Source organism: Bemisia tabaci, chromosome 6 (genome assembly GCF_918797505.1).
Source record: "Bemisia tabaci chromosome 6, PGI_BMITA_v3".
NCBI classification, from domain to species: Eukaryota; Metazoa; Arthropoda; class Insecta; order Hemiptera; family Aleyrodidae; genus Bemisia; species Bemisia tabaci.
In genome coordinates, this window is record NC_092798.1 from 50950823 (window position 1) to 50969006 (window position 18184).

The 18184-nt window shown below is 33.6% G+C and overlaps 1 protein-coding gene across 4 annotated transcripts in view; it reads right to left on the reverse strand.

Annotated features, from left to right (window-relative positions):
• Positions 1–18184, reverse strand: part of alpha-Catr (alpha-catenin related) — a 21926-nt gene continuing 3742 nt past the window's right edge. For 2 of the 4 annotated variants that reach the window (XM_019048033.2, XM_019048036.2), the window contains exons 4-12: positions 16994–17203; positions 15975–16361; positions 15065–15313; positions 14484–14643; positions 13709–13824; positions 12408–12458; positions 11698–11964; positions 10852–11058; positions 1–8487 (exon numbers count right to left, since the gene is read on the reverse strand). In XM_019048033.2, the coding sequence (XP_018903578.1) occupies positions 8347–8487; positions 10852–11058; positions 11698–11964; positions 12408–12458; positions 13709–13824; positions 14484–14643; positions 15065–15313; positions 15975–16361; positions 16994–17203 (1788 nt within the window). In that variant the 3' untranslated portion in view covers positions 1–8346. Of the gene's footprint in view, positions 8488–9523; positions 9633–10851; positions 11059–11697; positions 11965–12407; positions 12459–13708; positions 13825–14483; positions 14644–15064; positions 15314–15974; positions 16362–16993; positions 17204–18184 lie in introns of all 4 variants that reach the window. The other 2 variants (XM_019048034.2, XM_019048035.2) reach the window with 2 other exon arrangements.

Below are 18184 nucleotides of genomic sequence, written 5' to 3' on the forward strand. Positions count from 1 at the left end.
CTTCGTGCAATATAATAAATAAATTTCCAAATGAATTAAAAAATTAACAGATATGTTGCATTAACATTCACTTAATCTCTAATGACAAACAATAAATATGTTCAAAAACTAGACTATACATATAAAATTCACCAACAAATTTAAAAATCTGATAACTACAAATCTTTCCAAACCAAGCTCGTATAAATCTTTTTCTACTTTTTATTACAGTTCAAAAACCTATGACGTCATGAAATAGTCGTACTCTCTAACTCATTAATATGTTTAATAATCTACAAGCATCGTTAATACGTAAATGCACATCAAAAATACTGAAACTTGCACGAGAAAAATATCAGATTTCCAAAAACAGAGAGCACATTGAAAGAACAAAATCTAGTTTTTACAAATTGCTAATCTTTCCATGAAAAAATATTGAATACTTCAGGCTTATCGAAAGGAATCTGCAGAACAAATTTCGTGCATTGAGTTTTCCTTCTACCGATCAAGTTTGTACATTATAAAATCATGCTATGTAACTTAACTGAGCCATTTGGTTCTCAATCCTCTATTGCCACAGAACACCTCGGCCCAGGATTATAGGGGCAGGATGTTCATACATCTTCGCAGATTGAGAACTGGTAGGTTCAAGCAAGTCCTACATATTCTTTACATCACCTCTTTTTTTACCTAATTTAATAAAAACATACTTCACATAACAGCAACAGCCTTCCCATGTAGGCTATTGATGAGATGAAGCTGATCAATTTCTCTTTCAAGTGATTGATATTTGCAGGTGTCCTTCTTGTACTTCAAGATAAGGAAAATTAAATGTGCCAAATTTTGAGTCAAATTATTAAAACTTTAATTTGTTGGCAAAAATGGATAATCTTCCATATTATGTGCTCGAATTCTGAAAGTGTTTATTAAGACTCGAACAGAGTGAATATCTGGCCTGTTCTTCTTTTCATAGTCTCAGTGGAAATATGATGTGCGAGCTCTTGTACAAGAAGAAGTCCTATTCTGCCTTTTCTACATTTAATGACCTCTGCTTTCTTGACGCAAACTTTCAGCCGAGTTATTATTTTAAATTGTCAGGATCGTCAACCAAAAATTGTGCAAAAACTAGGGCAAGTTTTTCTCTTTGGCTATTATTTTTTAACGTACACAGAAATCCTGTTATGATCCAACTACTCAAGTGACTCACCCCAGAGGCATTTTAAAATTACCAAAAAGAATAGGCTGTAACAAGTAGAATGAACCCTGAAAATCCAATACTTAAATATTATGATCAGTCTGAGATGAAAATTGGGAAAATGAACTATAATACAATCCAGTTGTCTATATTTGACATGGAGGTATTTATATGGTGCTCTCTGCTTTATATTTATGGCAGCATTTCCACATAGCCTCTGACTCACCTGGTGGTTTTTAGGCTATAGTTATGGCTTTTCCATTAGGAGCACATAAATCTAAGTTTTGAATTTTGGTGTGACCTTCGAGGAGATGAAGTACCAACATTTTCTTACAGCACAACAAATGTAACAATAAAGAAAATAAAAAAAAATCAACAAATGTATGACATCAAGGAAATTAAGTCTAACCTATGGAGGGGGATTCCCCCTTTTTTCCAGTTAAAAAATTGTACAAATTCTCCACCTTCAGAGGCAGGAGAGAACGTAACATATTTAGTGCTTGAACCAGTGTTAATTCAACTGCCGATAAAAGCTATTGAAAATGTGACCCTTCAAAAAATAAGGTGGATTAATTAATTTACTCCTCATTTCGTTACACAGTTTCAAAATTACAGGTCACGCCATACGTCTTAATACACTGGCAAAAATGCTGATATGCATCAATTTCAAATTTCAAACTTAATTTTGAGTTGATAAAAGTCGATTAAAAATTAAAATAATGACATTTATCTTAAACTGTTACTTTCATTTGTGTTCTTAGATCTACATTTTGGCAAATTTAACAATTACAAAGATCGAACCGCGGAGTCATAACTTTGACCCGGAACAAAAAATAATTTTTATGTTGCTTAAACAGCAAAATGATAAAATATTATTTTCTATTACAGCCATACAACTGTGCAATCAGCAAGTTGCACAAAAGAATAAAAAAAAATGAAAAACAATGCAAGACTTAATCTCAGGTTCAAGTGTGATATCTTTTGTATTTTCATCCATAAAACAGACGAGGTTTCTCATCGTACTGGCTAATTTCAAACGTGTCTGAAAGTACATTATTTTTTTGTATAATTTAAGTTCTTTTGGTTGACTCCAAGAGACGATTTAGGAAAAAACTGAATTCAAAATTTCCTTTCATGACTCTGCTGTTGAGCATTTTCAAAATTAATCATTTTAAAAGAGGATTTTTTAACTTCAGCTCAATGAAATAGAACATTCAGGATTGGAATACAGTTGGTAGAGTCAACAAGATATTAAGAAATGCACCACGCAGCAAGGAAGACAAAAAGAATACATGATCAAAAACTACACTTGTCACTTTAAAATAAGAAAAAAAAAATAATGATATTACAAACTGAGTTTACGTTAACTTATGTTTAAAAAATATAATCTAATGAACAGAGACTGTGAGGAAATATCCAGGAAAAAAACTGAAGATGACGTGGAAAAATAATGAAAAAAGAAAATACAAGGTCACACAAATAAAATCAGAATACTGATAGTGAAAAAGAGAATACTAGATAGAAAACCAAATTTTACAGAAATTTATAATACACGAATAATGAGAAATCAAAGAGACTGATAAATATAAAAAACATATACTTATGTACAGCTCTTAACTATAATGAAAGTAAAAATTAAACAAAAGTCACTCTAATTCTAGGTAGGCACAGTGTATGCCTTGATCGTACAAGCAATAGATTGTTCTTCGTGGATTAGACTCATTACCATAGCGATCAGAGAGTGACAGAGTACGCCCCCAAGATCCTGTGATACTTTAACTTCTTAGTTTGATTTTCATTTTGCATTTGCAAGACTAGATTCAAATTTAGAGGATCAGCTAATAAAAATAAATTGAATGTACCTTGTTTTGTGTGTCAATACCTATGGAGCTCAAGGGGGTAGTTAGATACGTTTGATTTTTTTAAATTGTGAGGAATTGGTTTTTTTGGTTTTTTTTTTTGCATGTTACGAGAGAATTTTTCTCTATAAAACTATAAAAGTAAGGTAAAGAAAAACATTTTTGAGAAATATTTTGATAGATGAGATGAACTAGCTGACATTATTAACCTGACACTTAAAATGAACAGATCCACATGATAACAATAATATGCAATATTATTGCTTGTGAAACAACATGTATCGGGAGCATTGAGGAAACTTCTGGTTACTTTATCCAGATCTATTATCAGAGGGTAATTGTTAGCAAGTAAATATGAACATTTTGTGAACATTTAATAGTTACGGAGAGACATTTGTACCACTCTGTCCATCCCAATACATGTATTTGCAAATAAATACTGTCAATAATAAAAGAAGAGAGAAAAAAAAGGAGGCCAATTTCTACATGATGGTTAAACATAATCGCGAGAGGTTAAAGAGCAGTGTCTCTAAGATATCTGTCTTTGAGAAGACTTTTTTTTCAGACAAATCATGACTTAACATAAGAAAATAAACTTTCATCTTTAGTAATCCACACAAAAATTTTAAAATCACTGGATTAAGACTACTCTTCGGTCAAGTTTAGTACAAAATTTCCAAGATGTAAAAGGCCGAGTTACAATGATTTCAAGTTTGAAAACTGAATTTTCTTGAAGTAACATATAAATTTTATCAAACCAAATTTCAAAATCAGCTGAGTCTTGAGTCCAATTAAAATGCATTTGTGAACAGGAATATAAGCTACTCAGCTCTTAATTTGTAGATACAGAGAGATACAGAAGAAAGTTTTCCATCAAAAACGAAAATAACTTAACTTTAACCCAATTTGCTGTCCTAAAAGAATAACCTCCCGAACAAAGTTCTTTTTCCCTCTTTCCCTGCAGAATGTTGCAAAATGATTTGATTGAAAATTTTGGGAGTTGGGTGCATCAAGCTTGTAATTTTTTTTTGCAAATGAATCATTTTGTGCGAAAATGTATAATGCTCAATAAATTGCTTTAGAATTTATTTCGGTAGACACCGGTGTGAAATACTGCAAGTCGATGGATCATTTTCAAAGCTTCATAATGTTGAAACTTTGGTCAGTTGGTAGCAGTTATCATGAGTAAGACGAAAAAACTTCAAATTTAAATTCTGTAAAAAACCAATGAACAGGAAAGGTTTTCACACAAGTCAGCGGCATAATTTTGAGAAAAAAAAGAGTAATAATAATATTAATTCTGACATTAACTCACTCCAACCAACCCGGATAGCACTATTGTCTGGAGTTAATTTGCCAGATAAAATGGCCAACCCTTGTCATTACACAAAACATTCTACATCTAAAATAAAATATTGCAAGAATCATTTTTAAGGTCATAGTAGGCATACCATCTGACAAATGTGTGTCTAACCTATTATTTCATTGCAACTAGGTATTAGAGCTTCAATTAGGAGAGCTCATACCGAGCACATAGGGAGCATAAATGTAAGACTCGAGACATGTTCGTAACTTTTAAAAACAAAATGTAGGTATTATCCTACAGAAAATCTAAAATTTAACAGGATAAAGTAAAGTTTCTAAATCAAAAAGGTGTAGTAAAATGTGCGATTGTCTGTTCCAACAATTTAAGCTGATACAAAATGATTGAAGTTGGTTCAAGCTACAGGCTAATGATGATTGACTGATAATCATTAAGAATAATTCCTTATTTAAGGAAGTGCAGACTTTTTTAATCTCCATGATAGGGCTGAACTTAGGACTTAAAGTGTATCAATGGCAAAAACAAGTGATGAAAACCAACCAAATCCGATTCGCTACATTTTCAATTCAACTACTGCTTGAGTCAAAAGTCAGTGTTAGTAAAGGGAAAATGTAAATTCTAAACATTTTAATAACTAATTTGAGGACCGAAATTTTGGAAAACTCCAAAATCACCATTCAAAAATTTCAAGGAGACTTTCTGGTCACAATTTTTAGAACCTTTTCCCAGTGGAACATTTTAGAACTTGAGTAGGTGTCATGATGGATCTTCAGCTTTTGCACAATGCATCCTGGGTACACTCGATATATTTCAAATTTTAACCATTTGGTTGAGTGTTTATGGAAAATCGAAATTTCGGTCTATAGACTAATCATTAAGGAATGCTCATGCCGAAAATCTTCTTCCAAAATCTTGAAATAAAGTGAAAAATACTGTAATCATTTTGTGACCAATTTCAAGGTATTGATACCGATGGTAACTTGGAAACAGAGCTTTGAGTTTGTTTAAAGACTTTGGAAGATGATTTTCTGCACAAAAATTCCTCAATGATTGATCTACAGACTGAAATTTAGATTTTCCCAAAATAACTCATTTAAAGATTTAAATTAGAAATATATCAATTGTACCTGGAATACATTGCGCAAAAGTTGAAGATCTACCTTAAGAAGTTTTCTACTTTCAACGGATGCAATTAAAAAATGATAGAGCACAAAATTTAAGTGACTGAGTTTGACCTCTTACCAGCTCAATTTCGCCATAGACTCATTCTTGAATTAGTTTCAAAGATCAGCATCTCTTAAGATGGATTCAAACAATGAAGAAATCGGTTAAAATCACAGTCCTATGACCATGGCAGGCTATTGGAAACATCAAAGGCAAGGATCAAATCTGGGAAAGGTGCCCAAATTATGATGATTAAAAGTTGACTAGGTCAGCGAAGCTGAATGCACGCATAAAACACATGACATGGATTGTCCTATATGATTGTTAGGGAGCTTAAAATAATTTGAAAGAGAACTCTTTCAAGTTTCAACAAGATTATTTGCCTTTCCTCCAAAAAAAAAAAAAATAAGTCAGTGGCTTTACATGAGTATTTGGTAACGTTGACCGGTAAAAAGAGATAATTAATACAATTTTTTTGAAAATTTTCTACAAAGCCTGAACTTCTTTGATGTGAGGAGGTGTTGTTTCTAAATTTATAAGGTTCCAAGAATAACTTAAACAGTGTTTTGATATGTTGTAAGGTACACAATTTTTTTTGAGTTCTTGATACTAAATGCATTCATTCAGGGTGCCAGTCTAAGTTTTTGAACCTTAAACGGTCGCTTCAAGCAATTCTAAAATTTAAACATAATAATTTAGAAAATGCCAAGATGTGACTCTTTAAATACAGGGCATGTAAAAATACCTTTAATTTGAGGAATGATCCTTCTCTAAAAAAAAATAAGTTCTAACAGAAACTCATGATAAGCTCATGACAAAGTACTTTGGTTTTCCATTTTAATGAAATAGAGAAAATGAAAAAAAAATGATGAATGTAATAGGTGAATGGTTTACCTTTTGTTTCGTGACTAACAATGGATAATTTTTGTAGACGGATCTACACTGCTCTCAATCACCAAGATAAACACATGCATAGGTATATGTAAAATAACAATCCAAACATAGTATTGTTTCTTTTCAAAAGAGGTAGGAGGGGGGAGGGGGATTTTTTGAATAATTATCAATTAACTTATGACTAGGATAAGGCTTTGGGCTCCGTAAAATTCAATTGTCTTGAAACAATGAGACAAACTTAGAGAGTTATTTAAAAGGCTGACTGACAAATTAAATTTGATTGACTTAGTACGGAAGAACACTTTGAAACATTACTTGAAAATAAAAAAATTAAACTATTATCAGCAATAATTACATCATTATTAGACAAGGAAATGAAGAAGGAATCAGAGGAACAAAATTGAAAAACAGTATTTCCTTGTGTGCAATGTCACATAGTTAGTTTTTTGTAAAAAAGTCTGCAATCCAGCTATAGATCGAAATTTCGTTGTTATACTGTATATTCGGTGGATTTTTCGACGACCAAAAAAAAAAGAAAAGAAAGATGGAGGGATGAACATCAGGAAAAGTTGAGTTTTTCCTGGAAACAGCCATTTTCAGTCTTCTAATTTTAAATTGTTTTAAAGCTGTCAGATTCTTTAAGTTCACATATTTTCTTGGCAACAAGCAACCTCGAATTAACTACCTCATACACAAGGTCGTAACAACTTAGATCAGTTACTTGGAATTTAAAAGAGTTTTTCTAGATGTTAACAGAATTTCTGCAGAATCATCATCGTTAAATATGAACACACGGTACACAAGAAAATACGTTACTTAACAAATTTTTGTGAGAATTATGTCAAAATGAGAGACTCCAGTCATCATCATCAGATTACAGGAATGATGAAGACATGATTTACAAGTCCACAGTTGCCAGACAGTGCTGAAAAAATCGGCACTTATCCCTATTTAAATCCATGTAAAATATCTGCATTTTATCGAACTATCCGGCAATTTTAAGCCTTCATTATATCCAAGACCGGCTACAGAATCTTAGAAGCAGCTTGGTCGCAGGTCACACTGATCACTTGCCAACCCACATTTTTTGAGTCATCTTTTGATTAATATATTTGAAATTCGAATAGTTACTTACCTCATTTTTATGGTAATAATACAATACACAAATGAGAAGATTTTTTTTTTTTAAAAAAAAAAAACCCATCAATTTGAGGGGCTCCTCAGAATTGGGAGATAAAAAGAGAAAAGTGTTACATTGTGCCGCAATTGATTTGTTTAATGATTCTGGAAGAGCTTTCAAGAAAAAGCTTTATCACTTTATAAGATTCAGAAAATTCTGATTTCTTGCATGAGCAACGGCAAATTGCCACCAGCCGTTGTTGTCATCCAACTGCCAGCTTGACAGATAGGGTTCTTGCAGCCCATTAGAATTGGGTAGAAATATAAAACGTAATTCAACAACGAAGCTCACACAAATAGTTTGAAAAGTTTTAAAACTTTTGTACAATTGAGCTGACGCTTATTTCTTTAAGAATAAGCGAATAGAATGGAAGTAGTACAGTATCGTACCAACAAAAAGGAGCAAAGAATTCTACCTTAAAATAACACCCCTACTTCATTGCTGTGTGGCATAGATTTAGTGAATATAATTTAATTCGTCCAAAGCGTTATTTTTGCAAGAATCTCGCCAAGTCCCTCAAGGGTTCTTGAGACGTTGGAAGCCCTCGATTTGAGGCTGCAAGAACCCTGACAGATAAAAATTTCACTTGAGCAGCTGAGGGTAGACAGTACAAAATAACAAGTTTATGTAACTTAGAACAAACTTTGAAATATTGAAAAAAATAACTGCGCACCTGGATGGCTCAGAAGAGAAGAAAAGAGACACGCGTTCGCCGACCGTCTCCTCTGCCCCTCCGGGCCATCCCATACTGTCACATGCTCCCTTCCGATCCTGAACCAGAGCCCATCTTGCCAGAGTCTCCACCCGTGCCTGAACCACTACCTTCTTCTCCGTCTCTGTACCCTCGCTCAGAGCCTCCCCGAGCAGACAGGCCACTAAAATCTAGGTTATACTGTTAAAAAAAAATACACATACACATTAGAAGATGGAAAGAAATAAACTACAAAGTGACGGTGAAACTATCAGATCTAAGTTTGCAACGTTACAGACTACCTGACATACTTTACTTTTTAAATGGAAAACTACTTGACATCGATTCATGTACACTTCCATGATTTTTCTGCTCTGCGCAAAGAAAACTCTGTGAAAACTTCAAGGAATGAGATTCTTTCGTTTTCCTCATAACAAAAAAAAAAAAAAAAAAAAAAAAAAAAAAAAAAAAAAAAAATGGGAGCGGAGTTTCTTAAACCTCGCAAACAAAGTACGTGGTCTAATAGTTTCACCATTGATGGTGATTGTAATTGCCTAAAATAACATGTTCATTAAAAAATAAAAAATTCACTAGACTTTGCTGAAGTACAACTAAGTGACTGTTATAAAAGACAAAGAACCACCAGTGCTTGAAAAAATCAACATTTTTCTAGAAAAAACTATTCTTATGAGAAACTAGGAGTTTGCAGAAAGTTTAAACGCGATGAAATATTTGGAGCATTTTTCCCAAATCCAGGATTAAAAAATACAAAGGAAACATTCTGGTGACTTCAGGCAGTATGGAGCATGATAAAAAATAGGAGTAAGAGGACACTGAAATTTCATGAAATTCACTTGACTTAAAACTGTCAAATTTTTATTTTCATTTGCAAAGGTAACCTTCGTCAACATTTGGGGGAAACGCTAAGATTCCAAAAAAGGAAATTAAAACAAAAGGAATTGTAAAACTAACACCAAAAAGAGCTCCGCCTTCGGCTCCATCTTACAGCTCTTGTCCTCACTAATTGAGGAATATTTATAAAAAGTGATCGATCATGTTTTTACAGATGTAAAAATTCCGAAGGGCATTCTGATATTTTTGGGACTTAATTTGGCTGTCATTAGGGAAAATAAAGAACTAAACAAAAGCAGAGACCTATTAAACTAAAATTCAAAGTTTAGAATGACAGAGAAAAATTGAACGAAAAAACTAAAAACTAAAATGAAAAAAAGAATACCATGAAAAGAAAATACATAATACTATCGAGGTAAAGTGCGGGCTCGGATGTGTCTTGGGTTATTAATCGTGGCACTCCAGGCCATTCTGATGGGCATGGATAGAGAAAACTGAAAATCATGAAAAAATATTTTTAGGAACTAAAATAACCAGAATGAAACAATACAAGAACTCAAAAAAAAAGAAATGAGAGCAACAAAATTAGGCCGTGACTAGGCCGAAAATAAAAAACAGAAAAAAAATGACGACAATAGTGCAATCTTAGTCAGAAAATTACACTACATAATCTATAAACAATTATGAAATGAAGTGAAGTTACAAAACAGGTGATATGGAAACACTAAACAATGTCAGAATGGGCCTCTAGACAAATTATGAATTAAACCACCGTGCAAGATGTTCTCTCTTCAAAATTTCACGACCAAAATGAATCAACTCCTGATTAAGATACAAGTGTTTACAATTAACATAGGTAAAAATACAAGTGACGTCATTTGTATAATCTAACTTCCATATGATCTGGGATCAAAATGTTTGCTAATACCTCATTCAGGAGTTGTTATTTGAAAGTCTTGTACTATGATTTGCTTCCTACGTAAGATTTTGAGGAGAATTCATGTGACGTTAATTTGGACTGCATTTTGCAATTAGGAACTACGATTTCTCGCTCATCTGTAAAAACACATATGTCAATAGGGAAACTGATAGTTCATAAATTGTTTCTAAACTGAGCCAGAATTTGCAGTTCCTACTTGAAAAATGTAGTCCATTTCTAGTTCAAACCCTGCCTAGTGGTCCAGTAATGAGACTTCATTTTGCAATTGGGAATGACTATATTTTTGGCTCGATTTACAAACAACATATGGACTAGTAGTTTCCCTATTCACATAAATGTTTTTATGGATGAGCCAGAATTTGTAGTTCCTACTTCTAAAAGGAAGTCCCATTAACATACCGACTGCTTAGTTTGGTGCTAGATAAAAAATAAAAAAAAAAAATAAAAAAATATTATAACAAAATAAACAAATAAAAATAAATAAAAAACTTAAAAAAAAAAATAAAAAAATATTAAAAAAAATAAATTAAAAATTTCCAATAAAATATAAAATTTAAATAAAATAAAATTAAATTAAATAAAATAAAATTTAGATAAAATTTCCAAACAAATGGCCAAAAAAAAAAAAAAAAAAAAAAAAAAAAATAGAGAACACTAAGAATAGCACATAAGATCGGAGCTATATAGATGGCTGGCGATAATCTGACGCCAAACATTAAGACTTCAAATGCAAGGAAACAGAGGGTGACAAAGAAGTGGTTGGTAGTGGTTACCTTTTGTGCGCATGCGAAGCACGTTGTGACGACTTTAGAGATGGTGGTCATGAGATTCTTGGTCTCAATGATGACACTATCGACTTTGTTGAAAGTGGCCGCTTTGCCAACGGTAGGATTTTTAACTGAGAATTGTAGCTGTTGAACATATGTAGGCACTTTGTCTAGTTGTTCTAGAAGCTCTTTTTTGTGAGATCCAATAGGAACCTAAAAATCAATACATGAATAAGACGTTACAATAGTTATCGTTTTTGCATCGCTAGGGAAGCAAAACTGATGGGTAATGAGCTCAGAGCGCTTTCGGCCTTCAAGGGAATTTTTGAATCATTTGGTAAATATTAAACTGATCTTGAGTCATGACGATTTTTTCACTTTTCTCCTCGTACAGTGAAAGCTTGATTATCCAAACTTTGATTATCTGGGAATTTTGGGTTAAATAGTTAAACGACAATCACCCGATGTGCAGAAGAAATCGAGTGATGGGTATACTTTCTGTAGCATTGGTAAGATAGTGCTGCAAGAAAACATGCAAATGCAAAAAGGCAGGAGTATCTCATTGGGTTCTGGCATTATAGTATCTTTCAATTACACAAAGAATTGATGGGTGACATTCGTTGTGGTAGTTTCTGATATCCATTTTTCATGAGCCCTCACAAAATTAATGCTGCTAAACGTTACGGATCAGCTCCTGGCATTGACTGGTACATTACGATAATTATTGCTTCTCAAAGACACAAACCATGTGGCAGCGCAACGTAATGGCAGATCTTACTCCTAGATCACTTACAATTGGAATCACCTTCAAACTGAAGATACTGAAAAGCAAGCGAGAGGTGGGTAACAAACCTGATAGGAAAATTGTCTAACAACTTTGTAAAGTCTGTTTGCCTCTTCAGCGAAGTATTCAGCTTGTGTAAAAAGGTCCTGAGTAGTTCTGAGCGTGCCTTTGCCTTGAGTAAACTGATACATGCTGAACGCCATGCTACTCATATTCTTCGCTCGTTTGACAATGTCGTTGTTTTCTTCGCAATCCTGCCATCGCTCGGTTTCAGCTTCCATTTCATTCGTTGCTAATTTCATTTCTAGTCCGGTTTTGGCTATTTTTTCTTGTTCCTAAATTATTTAAACAAAAAATTAAAAAAAAAAAAACCACCACCGAAACAGATATCTGCATTCCTACAAAGTATTATAATCTTCTTAAAGGTAATGAGAAAGAGTAAAAAAGATGATTTTTGAGGATGCATGAAAATAGCGTAACTAGATTTGCAAAACATCAGTATCGAATAAATATTTAGGTTCATAAAAGTTCAGAAAACTACATATTGTTTTTTAAAAAATGGTTCGTAACTAGTTGAAAAAATAGTATTCTGATGATTGCTCCTGTCAGATTGTGTGAAAGTTGTTGTTGTGAAAAGTCCACGAGAACTGGTTAAAATGAAAAGTCTTTCCAAGAATTCTACCATTGAACTCATTATTGGAATAAAATATTCATATTTTAAAATAATCAAGAAATGACAACTGATTTTGGTTGAAGAGATAATAAATTATCAACTTACTTCTAAATCCAATCTTACTGCTTTGAGAGGTTTGTTAGTTGTACCATGTTTCTGCAAAAAAGAAGGGAATACTTCTTGATATGTGTCGGAAAATATGCATTGCAATACAATAGGATTTTTATGCCGTGCAAGGGAGTATGATCATTTAAAAAAAGACCCATTAAGCTATTGTATTTAACGCGCATATACTAAGCCTTAGACTAGCTTCCACTTTCTATCCTTTTTGGGAAACTAAAAAAAATATGGGTTACATCATCGCTGGCACTTGTAAGCGCAGCACAGCATGGCCAGCTGCATCATGATACCCCCTCAAAGATCAGTTTCTTTGTTCACACACACATTTTATTGTGGTAGAGCACTACCATGGGCTTTACAATGGGTAAAATGTGAAATTTCACCAAAAGGCCTCGATTAAAACATGTAATTTTTTGACGGCTTGACTACAAAATCATTTACCTTAACTGCTGATTTTCAAAATTTACCCCTCTGGTTTGTTTTTCCAAAGAAAACTAGACAACTTTGTTGCTTGAAATTTTTACAGAATTTTTTTCAAACAGAGAACACTTTGAAAAAATAGTACAGAAAAGGAGCACTAGAGAAAATTTGAACTAGAAAAAACCATTGCATGTTTTCTCTTCATAATCTCTCGCAGAAAACAATTCACGTAATGGAAACTTTCAAAATCAGCTCAAGAACGGGATTTTAAAAAGTATTTTCAACACAGATCAAATGGATTATACATATGACATCATTTGTATTTTTTTCATTTAGCCGATGTTACTCGTAAACACTCATGTCTTGTTCAGGAGTTGATTTTCAGACTTCCCATTGTTAGATTCATTTTCTCCTGAAATTTTGAAGAGAAAGCAATTTCAGTTGCGTGGTGCTTTAATTCCTACCTTGTTTAAAGGGACATCACATTAAATATTTCTCAAATGAAAAAGCAAAGAATGACAAGCAGTCTGCAGCGTCGCAAATCAAGATGTGTTTCCAAGTAGACATTCTTTTGCCTGCAAACACTAAGGCTTCATTAGAAATTTTTAGGTTTCTCCAAGAACCCTAACATTTTTTGACACACCTCTTTGGACTAGAAGAAATAGGATTGTCCTCCACATCTTTTGCTGTGGAGGATGACTTTCCAAATTTCTTTATTTTTTAACCTTGCTAATGTACAGAAGTAATAAAAGACATTTTAGAGTAACGGAAAAAAAATCTTTTCTCAATTGTTTGAATTGAAATTCCGAATGAGCGCTGAAGAAATCATTGCATTTTTTCTCTGCAGAAAGCTAGGAAATACTTACTCCTGGTCGTGGTAGAGACATGTAAGTGTGCTTTTCTGGAATTTTCTGTTTTTCCATTATTTCACTACATATACTAGATATGTCCGTTGTTAATGATTGCCACATATTTGTAAAAACTGAAAAAGATAAAAAGGAATATTTTAAAAAAAACACACCTCATTATCCACCTGTTTAAAGTTCTTACAGATAAATACTGTGAGAGGCCAGCATTAAAAAAAAATTTAAATATTGACGATCCGTAAAAATTCTGTTCTTATTTGTTCAAATTTTGCAAATTTTTTTGTTAGGATAAATACCTATTTTAGACTCATGTGTAGGAACATTTGCCATATTTTTTGCTTAAAACTTGACACATCCCCAGATTTTTCATCTGATTGATACAAAATATTGCAAGCCAGTTAAACAGATTTTGACTTGGGACAAACAAGTTAACATGTTCACTGCCACAAAGAGTTCCTACTACGCGCCATGTGCAAAATGAGCACTGGCCAACCAAGGCACCTAAAAAAGTCAGACACAATCTGCGGATCAATCTCTAAACAACATTACACATTTCAACTAGCAATTAGCACCCCTCTCAAAGTTTCCTGTACTATGATGGGGAATGCGTATGCAATGGATCATTTAGACCCCTAAAATATTGTAGATGGCCCCTGAAAATTAGGCTTGCCAACGAATATGGCTCCTGAAATTTTACTCTGCAGTTGGAACACAGTCCAGATTGAGTATGTATGACACAAGCAGCCTATTAAAAAAACAACCACAACCAGCTAACCTTCTAGATTTTCCTTTGCAATTTTTGAGGTAGGATGTTGAGCAAGAGTTAGCGCCGCCGTAACAACTTGTGGAGCATAAATCCTGAGATTGATTTCAACATGTCGCGATGAAACTTGCAAAGATTCTGTCACCGCCATATGTTGCATAATCTTACAGGTCTGTAAATGAAAACAAAAATGTAATTATGCAGGGATGAGAAAGTCAGGTTACTAACCCATTCAGCTGCAGCAATTCATTCCCAGCAAGCTGATTTCAAACCGAGGACAATTTAGTGTCACTAAAACTTATTTCATTCTATTGCTTTTGACTACGTCCTCTGATTGCAAGATGTGATTTCCGAATTTCACCATGGATTATGCATGGTTAAATCCTGGAGCTCTTAATTCTTTTTTCTCCTCATGTTCACACTATTTACTTTGCTAGTAGAGTAAATATAGTAGTATTCATTTTGTAACATCATAAAGGAGCTGAGTGATTTCTTTGAGAGTAGAATTCAACAGTTTGAAACGGGAATGATGCTTTTAGGGAGACTTGCTTTTATTGCTCAGCAATTTTCATTTATTGAAATACAAGGCTCACCTCTAGGATATGTTCTACTGTTTCTTGAAATTTCTCAGCGTACTCTTCTAGTCGTGGCTGGTCAGCTGCTGTGGCTGTATTTCTGATTAGGGCCACTAGTTCGTTACCTAACTTAATAACACTTGCTAGTTCACTTGTTTGTTCTTCTGCCGTTTCCCACAGTTCTTGCCTTAATTCTCTTGTAGCGTCCAAGCAATTTGCAATGGCTATGTTTAATTCATGATTGGACGCAAGGTCTTCACCATTTTCCTGAAATAGTAAAATTTGTAATCAATATAGTTAACTTATCATAGGTATAAATATAAAGTTATCATCTATATTCGGTTTCCAGTTTTGTAGAAACAGGGATTCACATTTCGTTTTTATTTTATTTTTTCATTTATTTATGTATTTTTTTTATAAAAATCAATCACCATCTCTCGCTTATTTTTACAGTACCTAGATTGGGTATAATCTGGAGTCATTAGTCTGGAACATTAATGCCACACTGGTGCCCTGTACCTCCAGGGCTAGACTGAGGAGTCAAACTTCCAGCATGTGAAAAAAAAAACCTAAGTTTACTTCAGTCAAATGGGTCACTACATTGAATTCAGTATGCTTTGCGATTAAATATTTATTTTAAAATGCTGATTATCATTCGGTGATTTTAGAAATATGTTACAAACGATTCAGGAGATTTTGGTGAGACCTATCTCTCGTTTTTGCCAGACAAATCGGTTTGTTTTCTTTGGAAATTTGATTTGATACTGAATTGAATGTAAATTATAGACACTAATTTCTCCATAAAAGTTGATTTTGGAATTTTTAAAAAAGCAAAACGAGTCTGCTCATTCCGGTGTTACCTTAGGTAACCTACTCACCCACTTCAGTGGTCCATTGCTGAAACAAGATAAAGTCAAACAAGACTTACATAGACAAGCCCCACACGTATTAGTTGTTCCAGTTGTGTTTTCACTCGTTCACAAAGAACAATGATATTCTCACGATGATTATGGGATGTGTACGCACTGTCCGTGAAGTCTTGAGTGCGTTCGACTATTGTATCAAGCGCATGATTGAGACTTTCTTTTTCTCCTAAGGCTAGAGTAAGACTTGTCATCTCTATTAGGGTATCTAAATGTCGCAACGTTGCAGCTAATGTCTGTCCTTCATTTTCTTGATCTGTAAAAGACCCTCCACCTTCCCAGATACCATCTTTTACCACGTAGTGGATTAAATCCATAGCTCTCCGCATCTGGCAGAACACGGTGTCTCTGTTCTGTCGAGACGAATCACTATCCGGATGCCGTAAATAAGTCTGAAACATCAAGAGGACAGGGAATCATGATGCAGTTATGTTTATTTTGAAACATTAAATGCACAAGTTAAGGTGATACAGTCCAGGTTAAGGTACTAACCCCGCACTAAGGAATGGATTGCAGACTTTTTTGACGTCCTCAACATGATTTTTGTGCGATTTTAATTGTAAAAAGTATATTTTATGCACTTTTTACAATTGTGTTCTCTTGTAAGTATTTCATTCGTCTCTTGTGTTTAACAGACCCATTATCTCTCTTAATGTATTTTTGTGCAAAAGAAAACTGTAACAGAGTAATGAATGCTATAGCAAAGCAATGATTGCTGTAAAATACTACTTGAACAATGATTTTCATTTATCTCCACTGGCATTTTTGGGCAATGGTTTACTATAATGACAAATCAGCAATTAAGTTGATTCCTCAAAATTGATTGCTATAACTAATTGACACAGTTGTAAGTCTGTGAAGTCTTTAATCTTGTTTTATTATCAATTTGATTTACTTTTTTCCACAAAATAATTGTTTTGAAAGATTTTTTGAGCAATTTGTTTCAGCATTCAACTCTGCTAAAACATCTTGTGGAGACAAAACCTTGAAATGCAAAATACAGAAATACAGTGAGGAGTTGTACCTTAGATGATGTTAATAATAAAAGCGTTGATCTTTCTAAGACTTGGCGAGCAGCTGCCATCTGGGCCCTCCTTCGTTCATCTTTCATGTCATTTTGTCGATCTCCAGTGACATGTGCTAATTCCACCATTTCGTTTCCAAACTGACTGAAAGCTTTCACAAATTCAGTGAAATTCGTTACGTTTTCCAGCCTGCCTAGACTGTGTTGAACCTGTGACCAATGTTACAAATACAGTGAATGAGTCAGAATATGAATGAATATAACTTATTCATAATATTGAGGGCCCAGGCAACCTTCAATTTCAAAAATTACTCTACTCCTACAGAAATATAGTATGTAACTGAAGAAAAAAAAGAAAAGAAAAAACGATGAATTATTCAAAAACAATTGAGGAGGGGTTCTAAAACAAGGGCCCATACTAAACCAGGTATGCTTGTTTCTCCAAACAGTGGCACTTTAGACAAACGACAGTGAAACTGAGACTATTGCTACCTGCTCATTCAGATAGGACAGATCAGAGAGAGGAACTCGCTCATGTTTCACAGGATCTCTCTCCAGACCCCACCTTGACTGAAAAAGGATACCTTTTAGTATTTGCTACTAATAAGTCATACAAATTTGGAGATACTTTGGGTATGGAGACACATTAAAATAATTTTTCTAGGCGTGTAGTTTTTTCTGAACAACTTTATACAGAATTTTTAATTTAGACTTAAAAGAAATAGATTGATCATCGACAGACTATAAAACAATGTTGAGACATATATCAGGCTCTACCTGTTAAACTTTTACACATTCTTCACATGAAATAGGCATTTGATAACCCATACTAGAAGCTACTGGGGCCTCTTGTAGCGTCTACACTCAGTGCATAAATTGTGTTAGGCCTTCCAACAGAGCGACTATATCTATGGTAAAACTAGAAAACACGCATGTTGTTGGTGGTGTTTCTGAAATTTTACTCATTCTTAATTTTTTCAGAGAAAAAGTGCCTGATATTTCTATATGAAACAATTTAATATATTCAGATTATTGAAAACTTTTTAAGCTATTGGTTGCTCTGCATTAACTTAAATTATGGCAGAAAGTAATGATGCAAAATCGGACAGTATAACCATCTATTTGCCAGATTTAACTTTACACTGTCAATGTTCCATAGGGTTTTTTTTGTAATTCACAGTTCAGTGTAGA